Raw genomic sequence first — 19288 nt, forward strand, 5'->3', positions numbered from 1 at the left:
AGTTAGTAACCGTCAGTCTGAAGAACTTGGTTTCTCAGTATCCACCTGATGCCGACCTCCTGATTCGGGTTGTGGTTGGTCAGGTTGAAGGTGACCGGTTTACCTACTATGACGTAATAGTTGAGCCTTGCAGCAGTGACCTGCGGGAGCGTCTGCGCGATCATGTTCACTTGAGATGAGGAGCGAACTGAAGAGATCAGGTCTTCGTCGAGCTTGTTGAACGCGCTCACTGATACACTGTACCCTCCCTCGTCTAATTTTTTTGTGTTTTTAAAAAGCTGCGAAAGAGTTAAATTACCAAAAAAATAACAATGTTTAGTGCTTTATAAGTCTACATCAAATTGTAATATAAAACTTACTAATAAAACATACACTATGCTCAAAAAAAAATTCTAGAAAAACAATTAAACAAATATCAGCCAATCACAAACGTCGAAATATGTAATGGTCCAGCAAGCACTGTTGCGTCCACTCTCCAACCTCCTCGTTTGCCACCGGTATGGCCCGCACCCTGGCAACGTCCTCGTGGCCGGTCGGAAGGTGGGTCACGGTGAACTGGCACGTCACAAAATCCCCGTTTGTGAGAGCGGAGAGGCGGAGGGGAGCGCACTCGTAGGAGGAGGAGTTGGTGAAGAATGAGAATGAAGTTTGGAGGAGCTGGCAAGTTGAAACGACCCTGTTAAATTATTTTCATTTAACAGATGATTGAAATAATTTTGTTACAGACGAGCTGATTGTAACGGAATGTGTTTTTTCAGCTTTCGTCATAATTCTAGCTGATAACTTTTATAAATAAAAAACGAAAACTTTTTATAATAATTTAAAAGTTGTGATACTTGGATAATGAGAATGAACTATACAATAGATAAACCTATTTTAAAAGTATGACAGAGTTTAAGACTATTTTTAATAAATTAAATGTTAGCTAGGAAATAACTCAAATTTAATATTTGCTAGTTAAATACTTATTTATTAATTTATAAAAAAAGTTATACGTACTTAAAAAATTCTTTTAAATTAGTAGAAAAATTGTAAACGTCTTTTTTTTCCACACTACTCAAAATAACTTCAAACTTATGTAATTGGCTCACATTCAAACATAGTTTTACGATCATCATTATAACTAATAAACCAAAGTTAAAACTATTTACAAAAAAAACTTAGTTATCAAATATTTTTAATTTTTTATGCTCATATTTTACACATGCTTAAATTAAATTGTTTAATTCGAAAAAACCTGGCTTACTTTTGTTTTTCATGACTGTATAGTTGTTTTAGTTGGATATCTGTGACATTGTTTATAACAAAAATATTGGCGCGATTTACTTCGCCCGATACTTCACTTTCCGCTGATATTGAATACTGACCTGTTAGTTAATACAATAGTTAAAATTTGTTTTAAAACATAGTTATGTATAATAAAACTGGTGAGTGTTAAAAAATTTTATTGTAAGTAACAAATTAATTAGCACATAAATATATATAGACTTAGAAAAGAAACTTTTTTTTAATATGTTTCTGTTAGAAACTCTATTAATAAAATAAAAACATTACTATAAAAAATGTTAACCTGGTAGAGTTATTTGTATATTTGCCTCTTGGTTTAAAACACCACCGAGATTTAGTTTTTGTTCATAAAACTGGTTTTCGTTCGTTATTAGTATTTTGAATGACTCCATAAAATTTTCCAGCCTGATTTTCAGTACATCGTACATTGCAACGTAGTCTAGATTTCACATGTTAGTTTTATCAAAATAAACTTGTTAAACAACTATAATGTGTAAAACTATGTGTTTATACTGATAGTTTTTAGCTAGTAATCAATATAACAAAATTGACTGTGTTTAAATTTTCTAGCTACCTATTTTTAGTTTTTTTTTTTTAATTAAGTTAGATTTGTATCAAAGCATATTAAAAAGTAATATAATTTAATTTTAAAAATAAATAAGTTTATTACTTTTTATTTCCTTAGAGCAATTTTTTTATAAAGCTGTTTAAAACATACCAACAAAGTAACTAATAAACTAAATATAGTCTTAAAGAAAACGTTATTAATTTTGGTTAACATTTTTAAGTTTTTAGTTAAATTTTCTTATAATGATTGATTTTAATGATATATAGTCTGTTGAAGTGTAAGTAGTTTATTATTTTAAAATATTATTGTTTATACAACTATCGAAGATAAAATACTTCAGCTTCTTGAAAAGTACTTAACTCACAAAACACATTTGTTAAAACAAACTAACATGGTTTTGACATTGCAATAGAATTATTATTTCGATAAAGAGTCAAATCGTCGTAACTATTTATCCAACTGTCAGTTTTATTTTCAGTTGTTGCGTCATACTCGTCTCCCTCGTTCCAATTCTCTTCAACAAAACCGTAGTCCAGTGTACTGATAATTATTTTTACGTAAAGTATAAGGGAACTGTTCATAGTTTCTATAAAAAAACATTTTTGAGTATTTTACGGAAATCTTAAAGATAAAAATATTGTTTAGAATAAAACTAGTTACTGTACTTTTTAATACTTAACTTATGAAAACGTTTAAATTTGTTTGCTTAAGTTTTAAAATTTACCACTCTAGTGTTATTAAATTCAAGCAAACCTGTTATTTTCTGGCATATACCTTAAAATAGACTCCTGTAAAAATAAAGATTATGTTTTTTTTTACTGTAATTAAAACTAACTGGTTATATAATATTTTAACCGCAATAAAAAGTAACAAAAAGTAAATTCTTCAGTACTGATTTTTACATCTTTAATATAGAAAATAAAATCTTTATTATTTATTTAAGCAGCTTTGAAAATACAAGTGAATAAATACGTACAAGGTGTTTAGTCTAAAACGTTTGTTTACAAAAGTAAAATAAATTTGAACTAACTTAAATTATTTTTACTTAACACTTTTGTTCATTTACAATAAGTTTATAAAAATTTTATTCATCAATTTATACTTTAGCTGACACTTTTTAACATAAAATGTTACTTAAAAACCTCTGAAGACCTTTTTAGGAGAAACAGTGTCGGCTAAAATAACAATCGTTGAATAATTATTTCATAGTTAAGCTCTTTAGTATTGAGCACTGTAATTCATACAGTTTTCTAACTTATATACAATAAGTTTATAACAAACAAGATATTATGAGACATAGAACTTTTTTTTCATAATAAGTTTTCAACGTTTGCTTTACAAAGTAAAAACTAACAACATTTTAGTAGACGTTTGAATGTTAATCATAAGATAAAACGCTCTAACATTAAGATTTAAATTAACAATTTGTTTACAAAAACTATTCAAAACACTCACTGTGACGACAACTTGGAGTTCTGTCTGTAGCTGACTGACGTCATTTTTAACATTTACCACAATGGTGTAGTTCCCAGGTGTAGAAAATGCGTGTAGAAACTAAAACAAGTTACGAACTGTTATCTATGTATAGAAAAAATCTAAACTTTTAAATTATGTAACATTTCTAACTCATATACATATAATGAATAATGAATACCATGTATTTTATTTAAAAAGGTGTTTAAAAGTTGTGGTTTATAAAATACTTTTTATAGCTTAGAAAAACTTTCAATTTATTAAACTTTTAATGTTTCTAAAACTTAATGTTATGCCTGTATCTAAAAGTTCATAGAAAATACTTACATAAAATGTCAATTTGAACAGTTTTATATCACAACAAACTATAAATAAATACAATTAATGACAAAAAAATAGTTCAGTAAAACATTATAAATAAAATACAACAAAACTCTTAATTCGTCTTAAAAACGTAACGAGCTCTAAGGCTTCAAAATTTGACAGCTGAAAACAAAAATAAAAGTCTCACCAACCATCATGTCTTCTTTAGTAACTTTTTTAATAATTTTGTCTTCCTTTTTGACGATCCACTCATAAATGACGTATTCAACTGCCCCCTCTTGCATCACGTGATAATAATTACTCGTGTTGTCCGCTTTCGCTTGTGTTATGCCCTAAAAATTAACACATATATATGTTTAACAACATAAACAACAATTAATTGAAGAATACTTTTTTATTTTAATAATTTAATAATTCTATGTTCTCTAAAACAACTATCTAAATAGTGAAGTTATTTTTCCATGTTAAAAGTTATTAATTTATCTTTAAATGTGTCATACCTAAGTACTAACTAATAGATTTAACATCAGTTTTGCTAAATCTTAAACCAAAACTCAAAAGTTTGAAAACCAAAACTTAAATTATATAGTGTTATAAAAATCTCATAGGAGTCACGACTTACGTCAAGCCACACACTAGTTAATATATTCTGAACACAAATGTATGAAGTAATTTTTTCATTTATCTTTAACTTGTGAATTCCACGTTGGAAATATTCAGTAATAGTTTTTTGACCATAAAACTCAATGGGACTTTTGTCATCAATTTGTGCTGTAGAAAATACGTAATGTATAATACAACTATATACAAAACTTCTTAAAAAACTATATGCAGACGCAAATAAAATATTAAGCCAAACTTCGTTAGGTCTTTGTACAACATTAAATTAGAGTATTTTGTTTTAGTATACAAATTAAATCTGACTAAAGCAAGCGAGAATATATGAAAACTTATTAATTTTACAGATTTTTTTTGAAAATTTGCACCTTACTTAAATAAACAAACTTAAAAATGATTTAATCAGACAACACCTTAAAGTCAGACAGTTTTCAAGGTATCAAAAAAGCAACTGAGCTACGATTAACTTTGTATTTATTTATAATTTTTAGCAAGTTTTAGTTAATTATTAAATCTCAATACTTACAGAACAAAATTAAAGTTTTTATACTAAAAGCTTTTTAAAATACTGTAAAAAACAAAAAACTTTAAATACTTCTCTCTTTGACGAAAAAGATATGAGATAAAAGACTTAAACCAAATCTAAATTAAAAAAGACTAAATATCATTATTACCTTAAACTTATCACAAAACTATACATATAAATAAACACTTTTGAAAATTTAAACTGATAAATAGTAGTTAACATTACAGTATGAAACTCTTAATTACTACGTTATTTGTTTTACAAAGCAAAGCAAAAAGTTTATAACATCATCAAATAGAAACATTAAAGTTACAAACGTTTTGATTTTAAATAAAATAAAGACAAGTTATACTTTACTAACTAATAGCATTAAAAAACAATTGATACTTTAATCAAACCACATAATAAAAATGTCTTAAACTAAAAGTCATATGAAACAAATTCATACCTGTGCACGCTTCTTCAGCGTCGCAGTTGAAATTAATTTCCATTTCTTCACCTTCAACACCGAACGTCGCATGGGAGAAGTGAGAAACCTCACCCGTCGCGTTGACAACGGGAATTTCCCAGCTGACGTCACTCTCCGTGCCGAAAATGGCGTAAAACCGGACCACGCAGGGACCCATCCCCCATGTGCACTTTGGCGTGACTTCGAAGACGGGAGAAGCTGTGTATGACGTCACAATTGAATCGTAGTTGGGGATTTCCAGTTTGTACACAATGCCTCCATATGGAGGACCACCTGTAATATAAACATACTAGTAAAGTAAAAAGTTTTTCTTACTTAATGTAAGTTGAAAAATTATAATAAACTTTGGTATTTTTAAAACTACTATGAAATCTATCAACTAACTAATATCTATTAAAAACCTAAAATTGTGCAAACTTTTGTAAACTAATTTTACTTTTACAGTTTTCAGCAAACTTTCATAACATAAAATTTCAAAACACAAACTCTTGTATAAAACCAGTTTAAACTAATTTTCTAATTAAATATTCTCTAGTACTAATGCACGCTTTAACTCCCACTCAAAAAACTACGCTACTTCATCTTTGAAACTCTCAAGTTCGACGTAACAACAAACATTTCACGAAAAGTCGGTTGGCTTTCTCGTTCTCGCACGTCACGTCATCACCGCTGACGTCATCGTCCGACGGCAGCTTGGCGACCTGAACGTTGTACGGGTCGAACTCGCACTCCTCCTCCCCACTCGTCTCCTCCTTCGCCTTCTCCTCGTCTATTTTGATCTTCTCCGATCTCTTCTCCAGCAGCAGCTCGAAGTTGAGGTTTTCCGCCGCCCCGGCCTCAAAGGGCACGCTCTCAGAAGCCCCGTCGAACTCCAACGTGTCTGCAACATAATTTAAGCAGTTTTTGTACAACATGTTAAATACCATATATCTGAGCCCGCTAAAAAACTAAAACAACTTTTTTTGTGCAAATGCTATTTACTCTATTTGGTTTCGCTGCTCATGAGATACAGCTCTGCAGAGTGTGTAAATGATTGACGTTCAATAAAAAAGTATACAACATTATGTGTTTACTGTTGGATAACCATTGTCAAATACTTGTGAGTAAAAAAAGTGCAGTATTTTTCTGATAGTAAAAATACACGCTTAAGCATGTTTAAATATATTTATATGTTTAAATATATTTATATGTTTATATTATTTTTAAATTCCAGAGACTCGATAAAGCTGTACTTTATGAGCAGTGAAACGTAGTAAGTAAATAAAGCGTACATAAACAGTTGTTTTCACTCAAACCTTATAATTTTTTATTTAAACTATTAATTACATATTATTTTTTTAATGCATGGATAAACTGTGAGATCTCGTAGTATCTATCAATGAACAAAACTTTACTTATTTCAATCATGAGCTAGAATAAACTTGTATTTGTAAATGTAATAAGTATTCGATATATCTTTGTTTAATTAATAAAAAGATTACTATTTTTTTCAGCTTTGTCGTAAGATTTAGTTATCGATCTATTAACTTCAGTAAACAAGCTTATACTTAACTTGGATTGAAGAACTTTAATAAACTAAAACAATTGATTAACATTTGCTAAAAACCAAAACATTCAAAACTATTTTTTTTTGAAACAACGATTGATAATGGGTTAAACCATTTTATATAAATTTTATTTATAAAAAAAAACTACTTAAATGTGATAGTTTGAACAAAAACTTAATTTAATTTTAGTAAAACTGTTGGCAAGTATACATTTTTTACTATCTAAACTTTGTAGGTAGCGTTATAAGATTTTTTTTAATTATAACAGAAACTTAGTAAAACTACTTTTGCTTTTTGAATACTTTTTAGGTTTGTTTGACAACTTTTTACTTCCGAACAAGACTTAGGTAAGGTATGTATTTTTTTAGTTACAAAGTTTTATACTTTACTATGCGACATTAAAATAGTGCTTTTTTTAATACGGCATGCTTGATGTACATTTTATAACAGTAAAATTTCAAGATAGTTTAAGTGAAAATCAATAATTACTCGTTAGATTTAGTCTACTTAGCAAGAACTATTTTCTCACAAACTAACTCCAAAATTTAAATTTTGTTATATGGGTTATTATATAAGCTGTACAGTGTACACAAAACAAACTTTGATTATAAATTCATTACTAAATACTTAAACTTTAAATATCAAAGTCTGAAAATGTAATTCTTGCTTTCAAAAAATTAAAGATAAGAATGTTTAGTGATTTTTGAAAGTTAATTTGAACAATGAAACTTTTTAAATTAATCGTCTAAAAGAATTAGATTTTTTAAACTGACATTGATTAAAACTTTTTAGTCTTATACGTGAACATAAAATTCTTATATTTATAACATACTGATAAATAGTAACTTTTAAAGTCTTATTTCAATAAAAAATCAAACTTGTAATATACCTGCATTGAATTCATCGAAACCCGAAATAAAACAACAAAAACTAAATAAAAACAACGCTTTTATCAGCATCATTCTGATTGTTAAAAATTAAAATCATAATAATAAATAGAAGTGTTTCATTATTTTTGTTTTACTTTTTGTAATAAACATGTGATCATATTTTTATTATGAACGAAGGCTCGGTAAAGCACAAATTTCTAAATACCCTTCGGCGAATTTCAACTACTGATGCGTAAACTCAGGTCTGTTTATGACGATATAATAAGCGTAGTGACAATCATTAGTAAAAACATTAGACAACTTGTAGAAGCACAATCAACTGATCAAAAATATTCTAAGACTTTAAAAAAATCTTAAGGTGTGACACAAATATTTTGTTGCTTAATAGATTATAAATAGTTTCTTAATAATTATCCTAGTAAATTTCTGTTTATAAGGTTATTTTTTATTATTGTTTTCAAAGTTTTTTATTATAAATTTATAAAATTGTTTTGTTAATTTAATTTTGTAAGTTATCTTTAAATGAATTACTAATAAATTTAAATTTGTTTTAGTCAGCAAACTTGCTCTACTATTTTATTAAAAATGAGTGTAAGACGTCGACGGTTTGTTTTTCAATATATAATGTTTTAAAATGAAAAACCAACATCTAAAATTTAAAGAAGTACAAAAATATTTTTAAATACTCAACTACTAGTGATTGAGAAAAAATCCTAATAGAAAAAATTGCACAAAAAACGATAAAAAACTTTAACAAGTAAGGAAACAAATTTACAAAAATGTTTGTATCACAATTTGAAATATAAATAAAAAATACATGCTACATCATATTTAAGTACGTATAGTCTAAGTAAAAACAAACATTAACAGACTAAGTATATACAATAAAAGGTATGTATTTGAGCTTATCTATACATTTTTAGTATCGTAAAATCCGCTAAGTACCAAAAATTAGTTCTATTAATATATTTATTAAAGATACGCACTAGATTTGGAAACTTTAGTAACACTAGATTTATATATAAAATTTCATTAGTAAACAAACCTACAAATGTTATAATTTTATAGTATTTTTAAGTGTACAAGGTATTTAAGTTTATAAAAAGATGTCAAAATAAACTTTATAGAATTAAAACATAAGATATATGTATTTAAAATGTATATATTATTGCTTATATTTTTTTTATAAACGAGTGCAAACTTTAAGAAAGACTGTTATATAACTGTAAAACTTATAAGTTATCTATTTCTACCTAAATTAAAATATAGCACCGTGTTTTTTTTCTTTTTAAAGTCTGTATTTAACTTTATGGTTATCTAAAGCAGTGGTCGTCAAGCTTATCAAATTCTGTGTACACCAAGCGGCAAAAAATAAAATTGGTGCACCCCAAGATATAATTTTAATAAGCGCCGCTAGTGGTGGGACTACGCAAACACTTTTATTTGTACATTTCTCCTTAAAAGTCATATTTCAGTTAGTATTTACATGCAAACCGTTTAAAAACTGAAGCTGAAACATTTTTGTTTGATCCTATTTTTAATTACCTCTTTATTTGTTTTACCTTATTTTCACAATGATATTTTAGTTATATGGTCTTACATACTTATTAATTGAACACTTCTCCGCAATTACTACAAAATCCCCAGTTCAGTATTTTTTAAATGTTTTATTAAATATTAACTACATACTTAATCTAACTCTATGTATTTTTTTTGTAATCTCAAATTTTTGTGCACCTCTAAATGAGTTTCGTGTACCCTAAAAACTTCGTGCACCCCAAAAAAAGTTTCGTGTATACCTTGATGACCACTATTCTAAAGTTTACATTTTGGAGTTACATTTTGGAGTTATTTTCTGGAATAATAACGGATTTCAAAGTTTTTGTGTATTTTAATAACATATTTTTTTGATTTGTTGATTTTTTTTTTTAATATTTTAATTAAGAAAACTAGTATAATTTGCTAACAATCGATGATTTAGGAATATTTACATAAAAAATAAAACTTAAAGATGTAAAAGTTTTTCAAAACTGTAATTTTACTAAACTTTTTTATTCTATATTATTTTTTAAAGGCTGATATTTTAGCAGTCTTACTTTGTATAGTTTTATTACCAAAGTACTATCTTAACTTTTTAAAGAGTTAGTTTTACTGCAATGATAATTCAATATGTGCTAACTATAAAAATACTAGCAAAAATAACATACTTTGCTAAGTTATCATGGTTATACTTGAATAAGCATGCAAAAATATTTTAATAAAAACACTAACCAAATTGTAAGTTTACATTTAAAACTCGTTAAAAGTTTATGAAAACATTTCAACTAAAAACATTATTATCGTTTTTAAATTAGTTGTAAAGACTCTGCCTACCATTTTAAGTTACCTACATAAGCTTGGTCTATACTTAGTCTAATTCAAGACAACCATTGTTTATTTTCTAATGTATTTTTTTTTTCAGTTTGCATTTCAACGAGTTAAATTAACAATTTAAAATAAAAACTTAACATGGACAACTGATTTGAAAAACATATTTGCACAAGCGTTAGCTTTCTTATGTTGACTTACTGAAAAAACATTTTGTTTTCTTAGATTAAAATGTTTTTAGATTTTGATATTGCATTAAGCTTGTAAGACGTAACTACCAAAAAAAAATCTTTAACAAAAGATTTATTAGTTTATTGAGTTAAAATACTTATGTGAAAAAGCCAGATTTTACGTATATTTATTGTTTTTATCTGTCTATTAGTTAAGTAAAAGTTTTTGGTTACAGCTAAGTATTCTCTTAATATTATTCATTACTTATAATTTTGAACGTAACTATAATAACAAGGGAAAAAACTTTAATAAAAGCTATAATAGTTGCCGTAATATTTCTAACACGAGTAGAATTTCACCTAAATAAATAAAAACTATAGCAATTATACACGACAGTAGGGAGATCTTTAAATGGTACATAAAAAACCTGTAACACAGGTTATAGACGGTCTAACCTACCCAAAACGGTAAACATTTCGGAAAACAAAAATACTCCAAGGCTAAATATAAATAACAAAACTTTGAGTTTATTACGCGATAAAAGCTTACAGAAGACACGCAAATCTTACAAAGAAAATAAAAACGTTCGTCCTAAGTCTAAAAATATCCAGCAGTTTACCTCTGCTGACAGTAACCATTTTATTTCTGATCCTATTAAAAATAGAGAATATTACATTGCAAAAATTAATAATACAGAGGCAAAACCGTCTAATTTGAGAACACAAAAAAAACCTCATTCCTTATAAATTTCTTGATATACTTTTCATTTTAAAAGCAATGTTTATTACATTAACTCTTTTAGGACGCAAGTTCTTTATTCGTCTACAAAAGTTTCATTCGACAAGACAAAAATATCTTATTGTTTTTATGAAATAATACGACATTCTAAAATCGTCGACAATGAGCAGTTTAATACTGCTAATAATAGTAATAATATTGCTAAATATATTCTAAATGCGAATAAATATAAAAACGCTACTATGAAGAAAACGACTCAACAAACTATGAATGCTGAGGATGAGAATCTGCCTACTGTAGCAGATTCCTCAGCCAAAAATGCTTTTGAAATTAACAAGGAAGATTTACATAAACAAAAGCAGACTAAAGAGACACAACTGCAACCAATACGCCAGGTGACAACATTGCATCTTAAACAACAAGAATCAGACTCTGGCTATTCAGACACAAAGTCAGAAAGCAGTGAGTTTAGCTACAATTCAACGTACGACGGGAAAACTCTGAAATAGCCTCGTACATCGGTTCCGAGCGACCTTACATTTAACAAAAAAACAATTTTTGATGGACGATTGGGCTCCTAAAAAAAGTTAGTTCTTAATAAAAAACTTTAGTTTTTTAAATGCACATGTTTAAAGAAAATGTTAAAGCAAAATATTAACATTACAGTTGTTTGACTTGCAAATGTATTTTTATGTAAGATTGATGCATGTTTTTTAAACTTTTTCGAACATTGAGATATTAATTTGAGTAAAAACTTTGTTCTAGATCTACTAGCTTTTTTTAATCTAATAAATTAAAATTTAATCTGACTAAAATTTTCAAATTTTGCATTTCAGCCGGTGCATTTAGCAAAATTTTTCGTTATAAAATAAATTGAATTAAAATATTAAACTTACAACGCTAAGTCGCACTTGAGAAGCGTTTTTATAACTTTAGCAATACTAGTCGTAAAACTTTAAGATTGCTTTAGCTGTAGATTTTTCAATTATAAAATTATCGCTCATAGACAGAAATGCGTTTTCCGCACACGACTAGTTTATACAGCTCAAGCGGCAATAAAACATCTTAAAATATAAAATAACCGAATTAAATAAAATACAATTAAAAATTTGTTGAGTTTAATGAAAACTCTTACTATTGCAAAAACACGTTAAGTAGAAGAGAAAAAGATTAATGAGCAATTAAAACAATTTTCACTATATTTACAAAGACTTTACCACGCTTTAAAGTATATTTTTACTCAAAAAAAAGCATTATACTTCAGTTAAACTCTTGAGAAACAAACACAAGCTACACGACACAAAACATTGACGTTTCACATTGTGACGAACTACAGCAGAGAAATTCCAAATTTAAATTAAGTAAACTCGCAATAAAACTTCAAATTGATTTATAAAAGAGAACTTCATTGTAAGTTTAACTTGTTTTTGGCTTTTAAAAAATAGCTATCAAGTACTTTAAAATTGGCAATCACAGAACAGTACATAAAGTTGTTTAGCTAAGAAAATTTTGGGAATAACATTTTCAAAACCAAAACGATAACTAAAACTGCAGATCTTTAAGTGTTAAAAGCTTTATCTTACTTATATACTTTATTCCACTATTTCCCAGCATTTCACTTCACAGACAAATTAATTTTAGTTTTCTTGTTTTTTAGAACAAGAAAATTATGAAATGTTTTAATATTGGGAGTTACTGAACAATATGAAACTCTTTAGATAAAAAAATTGGGAAAAACAACTTGTCAACACTGGAAGATTGAAACTTATAAATGCAGCTGCAAATTCTAAACTGTCAAAAGTTGTCCTTTATACATTTTATTTCAAAGCTTTCTACAAAAGGAAACTTCATTTCACAGTTTAAACTGTTCTTGTTTTCGAATTAAATAACTACAAACATTGTAACAGTGGGAGTAAGCGATGCCATACCATTATTTTTTATTTAAGGAAAATTCGTATTAATTTTTTCAACACCAAGAAACTGAGTTTTTTGACTATTAAAAGCTAACTTTATGTACAACATTTCTAACAAGAAATTTCATTTCACTATTACATTTACCAATAAAATACTCGTTAAACGATTATAAAGACGAATTTAAGTTTAAGCAAATGTTAAACAACAAATTATGAAGTTCTTGAAAGCTTAACTTAAGCTAGGGCAGTAGTTAATTTCGACAACAAACGAACTAACTAAAATGATTAAACGAATTTATTTTGAACTATATGTTTGTTTATTAAATGATTTCATGATAAGATTGCACGACAGTCAAAAGGTTAGTCCAAGTCTAAAATTTATTCAAATTGAATTAAACTGCTCTTATGGGAAAGTTTATCAAAATTATTTGGGAGTTTAATTTTTTATCGAAAATCCGCATTAAAAATTTCTTAGACAAAGTAAATTTCTTTATGACATTGCGAACAAAATTTGCTACCAATATTCATCGATGAAATAGTTTAAAAAATTCAACGAAGTCAAACAGTGTTAACTATCCACTTATTACAGTACATTGTTTACAAAATTTATCGAAGTCGTCATGTAAGTATAATTTAATCCTTAAAAATAGTGCCTTTGACGCAATGGCAACGAGTACAATAAAAACATAACTTCTACAAAATAAGGTTACACTAATACAACGTAACTATAAAACTTACAATGAAAGATAAATGCACGTATGCCAATAATAACACCACTATAAATTAGCTGCTTAAATTCTCAAGCGTAAACACTTTTACAGCACTTTTAAATTAAGTTAACAACTACGAAGAAATAACTATAATAAAATCAAAAACAAACAAAGAGCTTTTTTAGGATTATGGCTTGAATATTATCGGTCAATCTTTTGTTTTGCCTTACAGAACAGTATAAGCTAATAGTGTTTATTAACGAGTCAAAAATAATATACGTTTGTTGTGACAACCGTTAAGCTAGTCGACAATTGCTCTTACATACAACGTTAAACGCTGAAATGCAAAGTTTTTTTTATCGCTCAATGTAGTTGAACATAGATACTCGAGGTAGCACTGCTAACATTCATCAATGAAGGTTTTTAATTGTACTAAAAACTTTTTTTAACGACTAGCTTATAGAATAACGCTCTAACTCAAAAAGTTGTTTCTTAACGATCGAGAAAAATATTTAAATTAACCAAAAAAAATTTGAAAGTCTTTGTTTTCTTATATAAAAAATACGAAAATAGACAACTTTTACTTTTTATTTTACCAATGTTCAGGGTTCGTGCGCAAAATTTTTTTCATTTAGCCTGACTGAGAACAATTTAGCCTGACATTTTTTCAAAGTAAGGAAAACCCCCTTTAGAAGTCAATTTAGGTATTGGGGGGTCTTGATTAGTACTATTGTAGTCTCTGACTTCAACAAGCTTTATCTAAAAAGTATTTTGAGCATTAAAAATCTGCAAAAAGCAACTCATAGCTTAGCTACAACTCAATAAAATAAGACTAAATTGTGAACAAGGTGATTTAACCCCCCTATGCCCTTTACATAACAAATTCAGTGATAAATTTTAAAATAAGTGTTATATCTAATCTATTACTAGTGAACAAATTTAATATATATTACTAAACACAATTGTTCAATTTAATTAAGCACTAAGTAAAAACATTGTAACCAGAAGATTTAAAATAAATTGACGTGCATTGTCGCGTTTTAATAAAATTTAAAATGAAACGTTTACACGAGTATTAAGTATTAAAATAAGCAAAAATGTTTATTATAGTATTTTGACTAATACTTAAAATTGATACATAATTATGAATCCTAAACTATAAATACAGTGATTGTTGACGTCGTATCAGAATTAAAAAGCTTACTTTTAAATAAAAAACCTTTAATATTTTGTTTTTGGAAAGAAAAATTAATTGTACCTAAAGTTTATACTCCCACAAAACTTAGAACTTATATCTTAAAGCTAAGTTTTAGTGTTGTAAATGTCTCTAATAACTTTAAAATATATGAATAAACCGCTAAGAGTTTTAATATAAAAAGTATTTGGTATAAAGCCTTTAAATTAGGAATTAAAAAAGTTCAACTAACTAAGCTCTGAAAAACATAGCTGACGTAAACAAATTCAAACAAACAGCAAAGTTGTTGAACTAAACTGTAATGTTTAATTTTTTTATGAAGTTTCATAATTATGACGTATATAATCTACTCAAAACAAAATAATAGAGATTCTTAAACTTTTTTAGAGATTCAATAAAAGGTCTTAAGCATTTATATTTACAAATACTGACTGATTTGTCTTTAATAACTAAATCTTTATTTAGAAATAAATTCATATTTCAATTTGATCTTAAAAAATTTCTCAACTTTTTTTAATCAAAAATTTTGAAGCATTTGAACTGAGAAAAACTGAGATTCTCAAACTTTTAAATAAAAAAACTGATTTAGCCTGACGTTTTTCAACTTTTTTCAAAAAACTGATTTAGCCTGACTTAGCCTGATTTAGCCTGACGCGCACGAACCCTGAATGTTGTTTCTCAATGAGTTGTTAAACTTGATGTTTGAGAGGGTAAAGAACAGAAGGCACATTAGCCGTATTCAATCTATCATATACTAATTATTTAGCCTAAATTGTCAAATTCCAGGTTTTTCCAGCTTTTTTGGCAACCCTGGTTAATATGAAAATACTAACTTTTTTACGGTGTGCCTACTGACCACTAAGAACAAACCCATAAACAGTTCAGTTTAGCTTTATAAGAAAACTTTTAACCTCATAGTCTTTGTAAGTATAAAAAACAAAACTATTTAAAAAACAATAATACTTATTTTTTAAACATTCTTAAGCTCTCTAAGTTTCCTGTACAATGTATAAAGTTTATATGTCTATGCATATAAATGCTTAATTTGGCATGCACTAAATAAACATAGTATAAAATAATAGGTTTATAATTAAATATACTATATTAGTTTAATATCTAACAGTTTTGACTAAATTGTACCACTTATTGTCAAATGTAAGTAAAATTCTTTGTTCACAGTAAACGATTTGTAACGATTAAAGAAATCAATTGGAAAAAATAAATTAATCAAAGAGAGAATAACTTATAAACAAAACTTCTTTGAAAATGTTTAATACATACAGCTTTTTAGTATGCATTCTAGACTGTTATTTTTTACCCTTATAAACAAATTTTAATTTACTATAATTTAGTCTACAAATTTAAAAATGATGTATTTAAAAGTTTTTCAAACGAGTAAAGGATCAAATATACAGAAGAGGTTTTTTTCTCATATGATTCTAACAGAAACGAAGTAAAAAAGCAAAATTTAAATAAAAAAAGCTAAATAAAGCAGCTTCATCAAAACTTTGATGTTTCAAATAAATGTAGAAATTTCTAATTTTACTTAAAAGATCTGTTTAGAGTGCGAATGTAAAAGTAATTTGCATAAAATAAAAGCATGTCTTTAAAACCTCAGACTTCGGTGTTTTTGTCAATACGCTCAAAACAATTTTTAATGTTTTTGTCAATACAACTTAAACATAAGTTAGAAATTAAAAAAATAAGTAAAAGTTAACATTTTAAACTACAAAAAAATTCAAGAAATTTTTCAATATCTAAATACATGCACAAGTCATTAAAAACTATAGCAGTAAAAACAACGAAAGCTTTCAATTAAACAACTTAAATAACTAATCGCAAGTAGACCTGTCCAGTGTCAAATAATTCTTCCAAGCTTTTTCGATCTCGTCACAGATGAACGCGTCGAAATCCGACCACCTCTTCGGATTGTCAACCACATCCGGAAACGTCACCAGCAGCTGCCTGTCCACATTGCAGCTCGTCCACTCCAGTCCCTTTCTCGCCAGCCCCCACATGCGGAACCTGTCGTCGTGGCGGGGAACCACCCCCGATCTCTCCATCAGCGAGCCAATGAACGCGTCGTCCATCGGGTGGACCCTCAGCTCGAACGACGATTGGAACAGCTTCTTGATCACGTGACCGCTAAACACCTGCCCCGTGCCGGACAGGTAATCGGGGTAGGTGTGGTGCGGGTAGAGGTTGTAGGGGACGTGGTAGGGAGAAAACGCGTACCTGTCCCTCCGCTGATTGCGCATCACGAAGCCGGCCGCCAGGTTCATTCGGTCCTCCAAAGTTTTCACTTCGGTCGTGAGGAACTTGTGGAGGTTCTCGGTGTGGAGGAAGACGTCGTCGTCGCCCTTGTAAACGAACGGGACGTGGCGGCACCTCCGCAGGTACCACTGCATCAGCAGCAGGTCCTTTCTCGTCAAATTTCTCATCTCCTCCTCCAAGTCGAACTGCAAGATGTCGCTGTTCTCCTTCATCTCAATCTCCACTTCGCGCGCGTCCGAACCCTTCCTGCACCTGCCGATGACGAACACCAGCCTCATCGCTCGACCCGTCTTCATCCCGAAGAACCGCTCGTCGCCCCACGTCCTCCTGATCGCCCGTCGCCTGGCAACGTGCCTGCAGGTCGACCGGACGGCGACCAGCAGCAGAACCTGGTTGCGATCCAGGTTCAGGAAGTCCGCCTCCTCGAAATTCTCCCGGCCGCACCTGTAGGGAGAATCTTTCAAAAGCACGAAGTCGCGCTGCTGGGAGTACCTCATCGGGTGGTCCAAGGAGAAGATGGTGAAGGGGGGAGGCGGGGGCAGCTTGAGGTGGTTTCCCATCTGGTAAATTCCCCTGATGTGGGAGGAGTAGAGGTTTTCCAGAGGCAGCGCCTCAATGTTGAGCTGGTAGAAGTCGATGTCGCCTGAAACAGTCAGTGAAAATAAGAAGTAAATAAATAAAAGTGTACATTGAGGTTAAATTAATAAAAAAATACAAAACGTAAAAAATAAATATAAAAGTTTTGATATTTAAAACACTTTTTACGAGTTGAATTTGTCATATTTTAAATTTTGGTGTTTGAATTCGGACGTTCTTTATTCTAGTTCAACTAATATTCTTTATTTAAATAATTATTGTTGAATATAGTTTAAATAATCATAGTCGAATAAAAAACACAATTAAGCTTTTACTACTGCAATAAATTAATTGAATAAATAAATTAGGTAACAAATACACAACTCACTTTTTTCAAGAGACTTTACTTCAAATTCGCGAACAGATACATAAACTGAAAGTTTATAAACGTAGTAGTTCCATAAAAATATAATAAACAACATAAGATATGCAAGATAATTTAGAAATTCATTTCTACCAAAGTCATAATTGCACCATTTCATACAATATCTTTTTAATCTCATAATTATTTCTGAAAAAAAACTTTTTTGAAACAAGTTAATTGAATGCAATGTTTAAATAAAATTTGTAATTGATAGTTAAATAAATTTCAAATATTAAAGTGTATAAGATATTAAAGTATTTAAGTAATCTAAAAACTCTGTAAAAGAAGAAATTAAATGTTTTTTTATTTTTAACTTTTAATATTAAATTAAAACTGTAAAAAACATAATTTTAAACGATGTAACAAATTTAATTCTTTTTATTAACGGATTCGTACCTCATTTTAATTTAAGGTTTTGTAAATTTTCTAAATAAAATCTAAAACAAGTTGAAAAAACTTTAAAACTTTTGATAGCTTTATGTGTATACAGCTTGGTTTTGTGTACTCAAAATATGGTATTTTTGTTGCAATGCGTTTAGTGCTCTTTTTTAAATATTCACTGAAATAAAAATATTTTTGAATACTATGTGTCGGTTAGAACGTTTCAAACATAATTTAGTTAAAACAAAAAACATTTATGTCTAAAAAATTTGAAAGTCTTGTTTGAATTGAATTTCAAGCGTATAAAAGGACTTTGCAAATTGATAAAATGAAGATAAACGAAAAAAATGTTACTAAAACTTCAGATAATTTAAATGAGTAATTTGTTTCTAGACTTTTTTTCAATAAGTACTACAATCAAATGGTTTAGAAAAAGGGCATATTTTTCACAACTACGTTTTAAAAGTCATGAAAACTCAAAACAACTTTTAAGAAAAACTGAAGACACTTTAAGATTGTAGGAACGGCAACTAAGATTAAATAAAAACATTTACAAAGCTTTTATTAAATTTAAAATTTTCTGATTCATTTAATAAGTTTAATAAAAATTTTATAAAAGAGTAAGCTGCTTTAAAAAATGTGATTTTGCTTAATTTTTTTCAAAGTATAAGAGTTATCCAGAAAAAAACGAAAATATGAAATATTTTTTTAAAGAAATTTATAAATTAATAACATTTTTTTATCGAAAAAGAACACTTAAATCTAAAGTTTATTTTGGTATTTATTCAAAGCTTTATTTTGTAAAAATTCGCAGAAAATTTATTAAAAGTTTCTTAA

General features: G+C 28.3%; 1 protein-coding gene across 3 annotated transcripts in view; it reads right to left on the reverse strand.

The window, feature by feature from the left end:
• The window catches only part of LOC145843766 (uncharacterized), a 30154-nt gene extending 22312 nt beyond the window's left edge, over positions 1–7842 (reverse strand). For all 3 annotated transcript variants that reach the window (XM_082950986.1, XM_082950985.1, XM_082950989.1), the window contains exons 1-12: positions 7702–7842; positions 5882–6145; positions 5245–5538; positions 4275–4423; positions 3844–3984; positions 3311–3409; positions 2609–2643; positions 2247–2395; positions 1571–1726; positions 1247–1367; positions 432–676; positions 11–253 (exon numbers count right to left, since the gene is read on the reverse strand). In XM_082950986.1, the coding sequence (XP_082807112.1) occupies positions 11–253; positions 432–676; positions 1247–1367; positions 1571–1726; positions 2247–2395; positions 2609–2643; positions 3311–3409; positions 3844–3984; positions 4275–4423; positions 5245–5538; positions 5882–6145; positions 7702–7774 (1969 nt within the window). In that variant the 5' untranslated portion in view covers positions 7775–7842. The remainder of the gene's footprint in view (positions 1–10; positions 254–431; positions 677–1246; positions 1368–1570; positions 1727–2246; positions 2396–2608; positions 2644–3310; positions 3410–3843; positions 3985–4274; positions 4424–5244; positions 5539–5881; positions 6146–7701) is intronic.
• Positions 7843–19288: the final 11446 nt, after the last annotated feature.

This window comes from Thalia democratica, chromosome 9 (genome assembly GCF_965202585.1).
Source record: "Thalia democratica chromosome 9, ktThaDemo2.hap1.1, whole genome shotgun sequence".
Lineage (NCBI taxonomy): Eukaryota > Metazoa > Chordata > Thaliacea > Salpida > Salpidae > Thalia > Thalia democratica.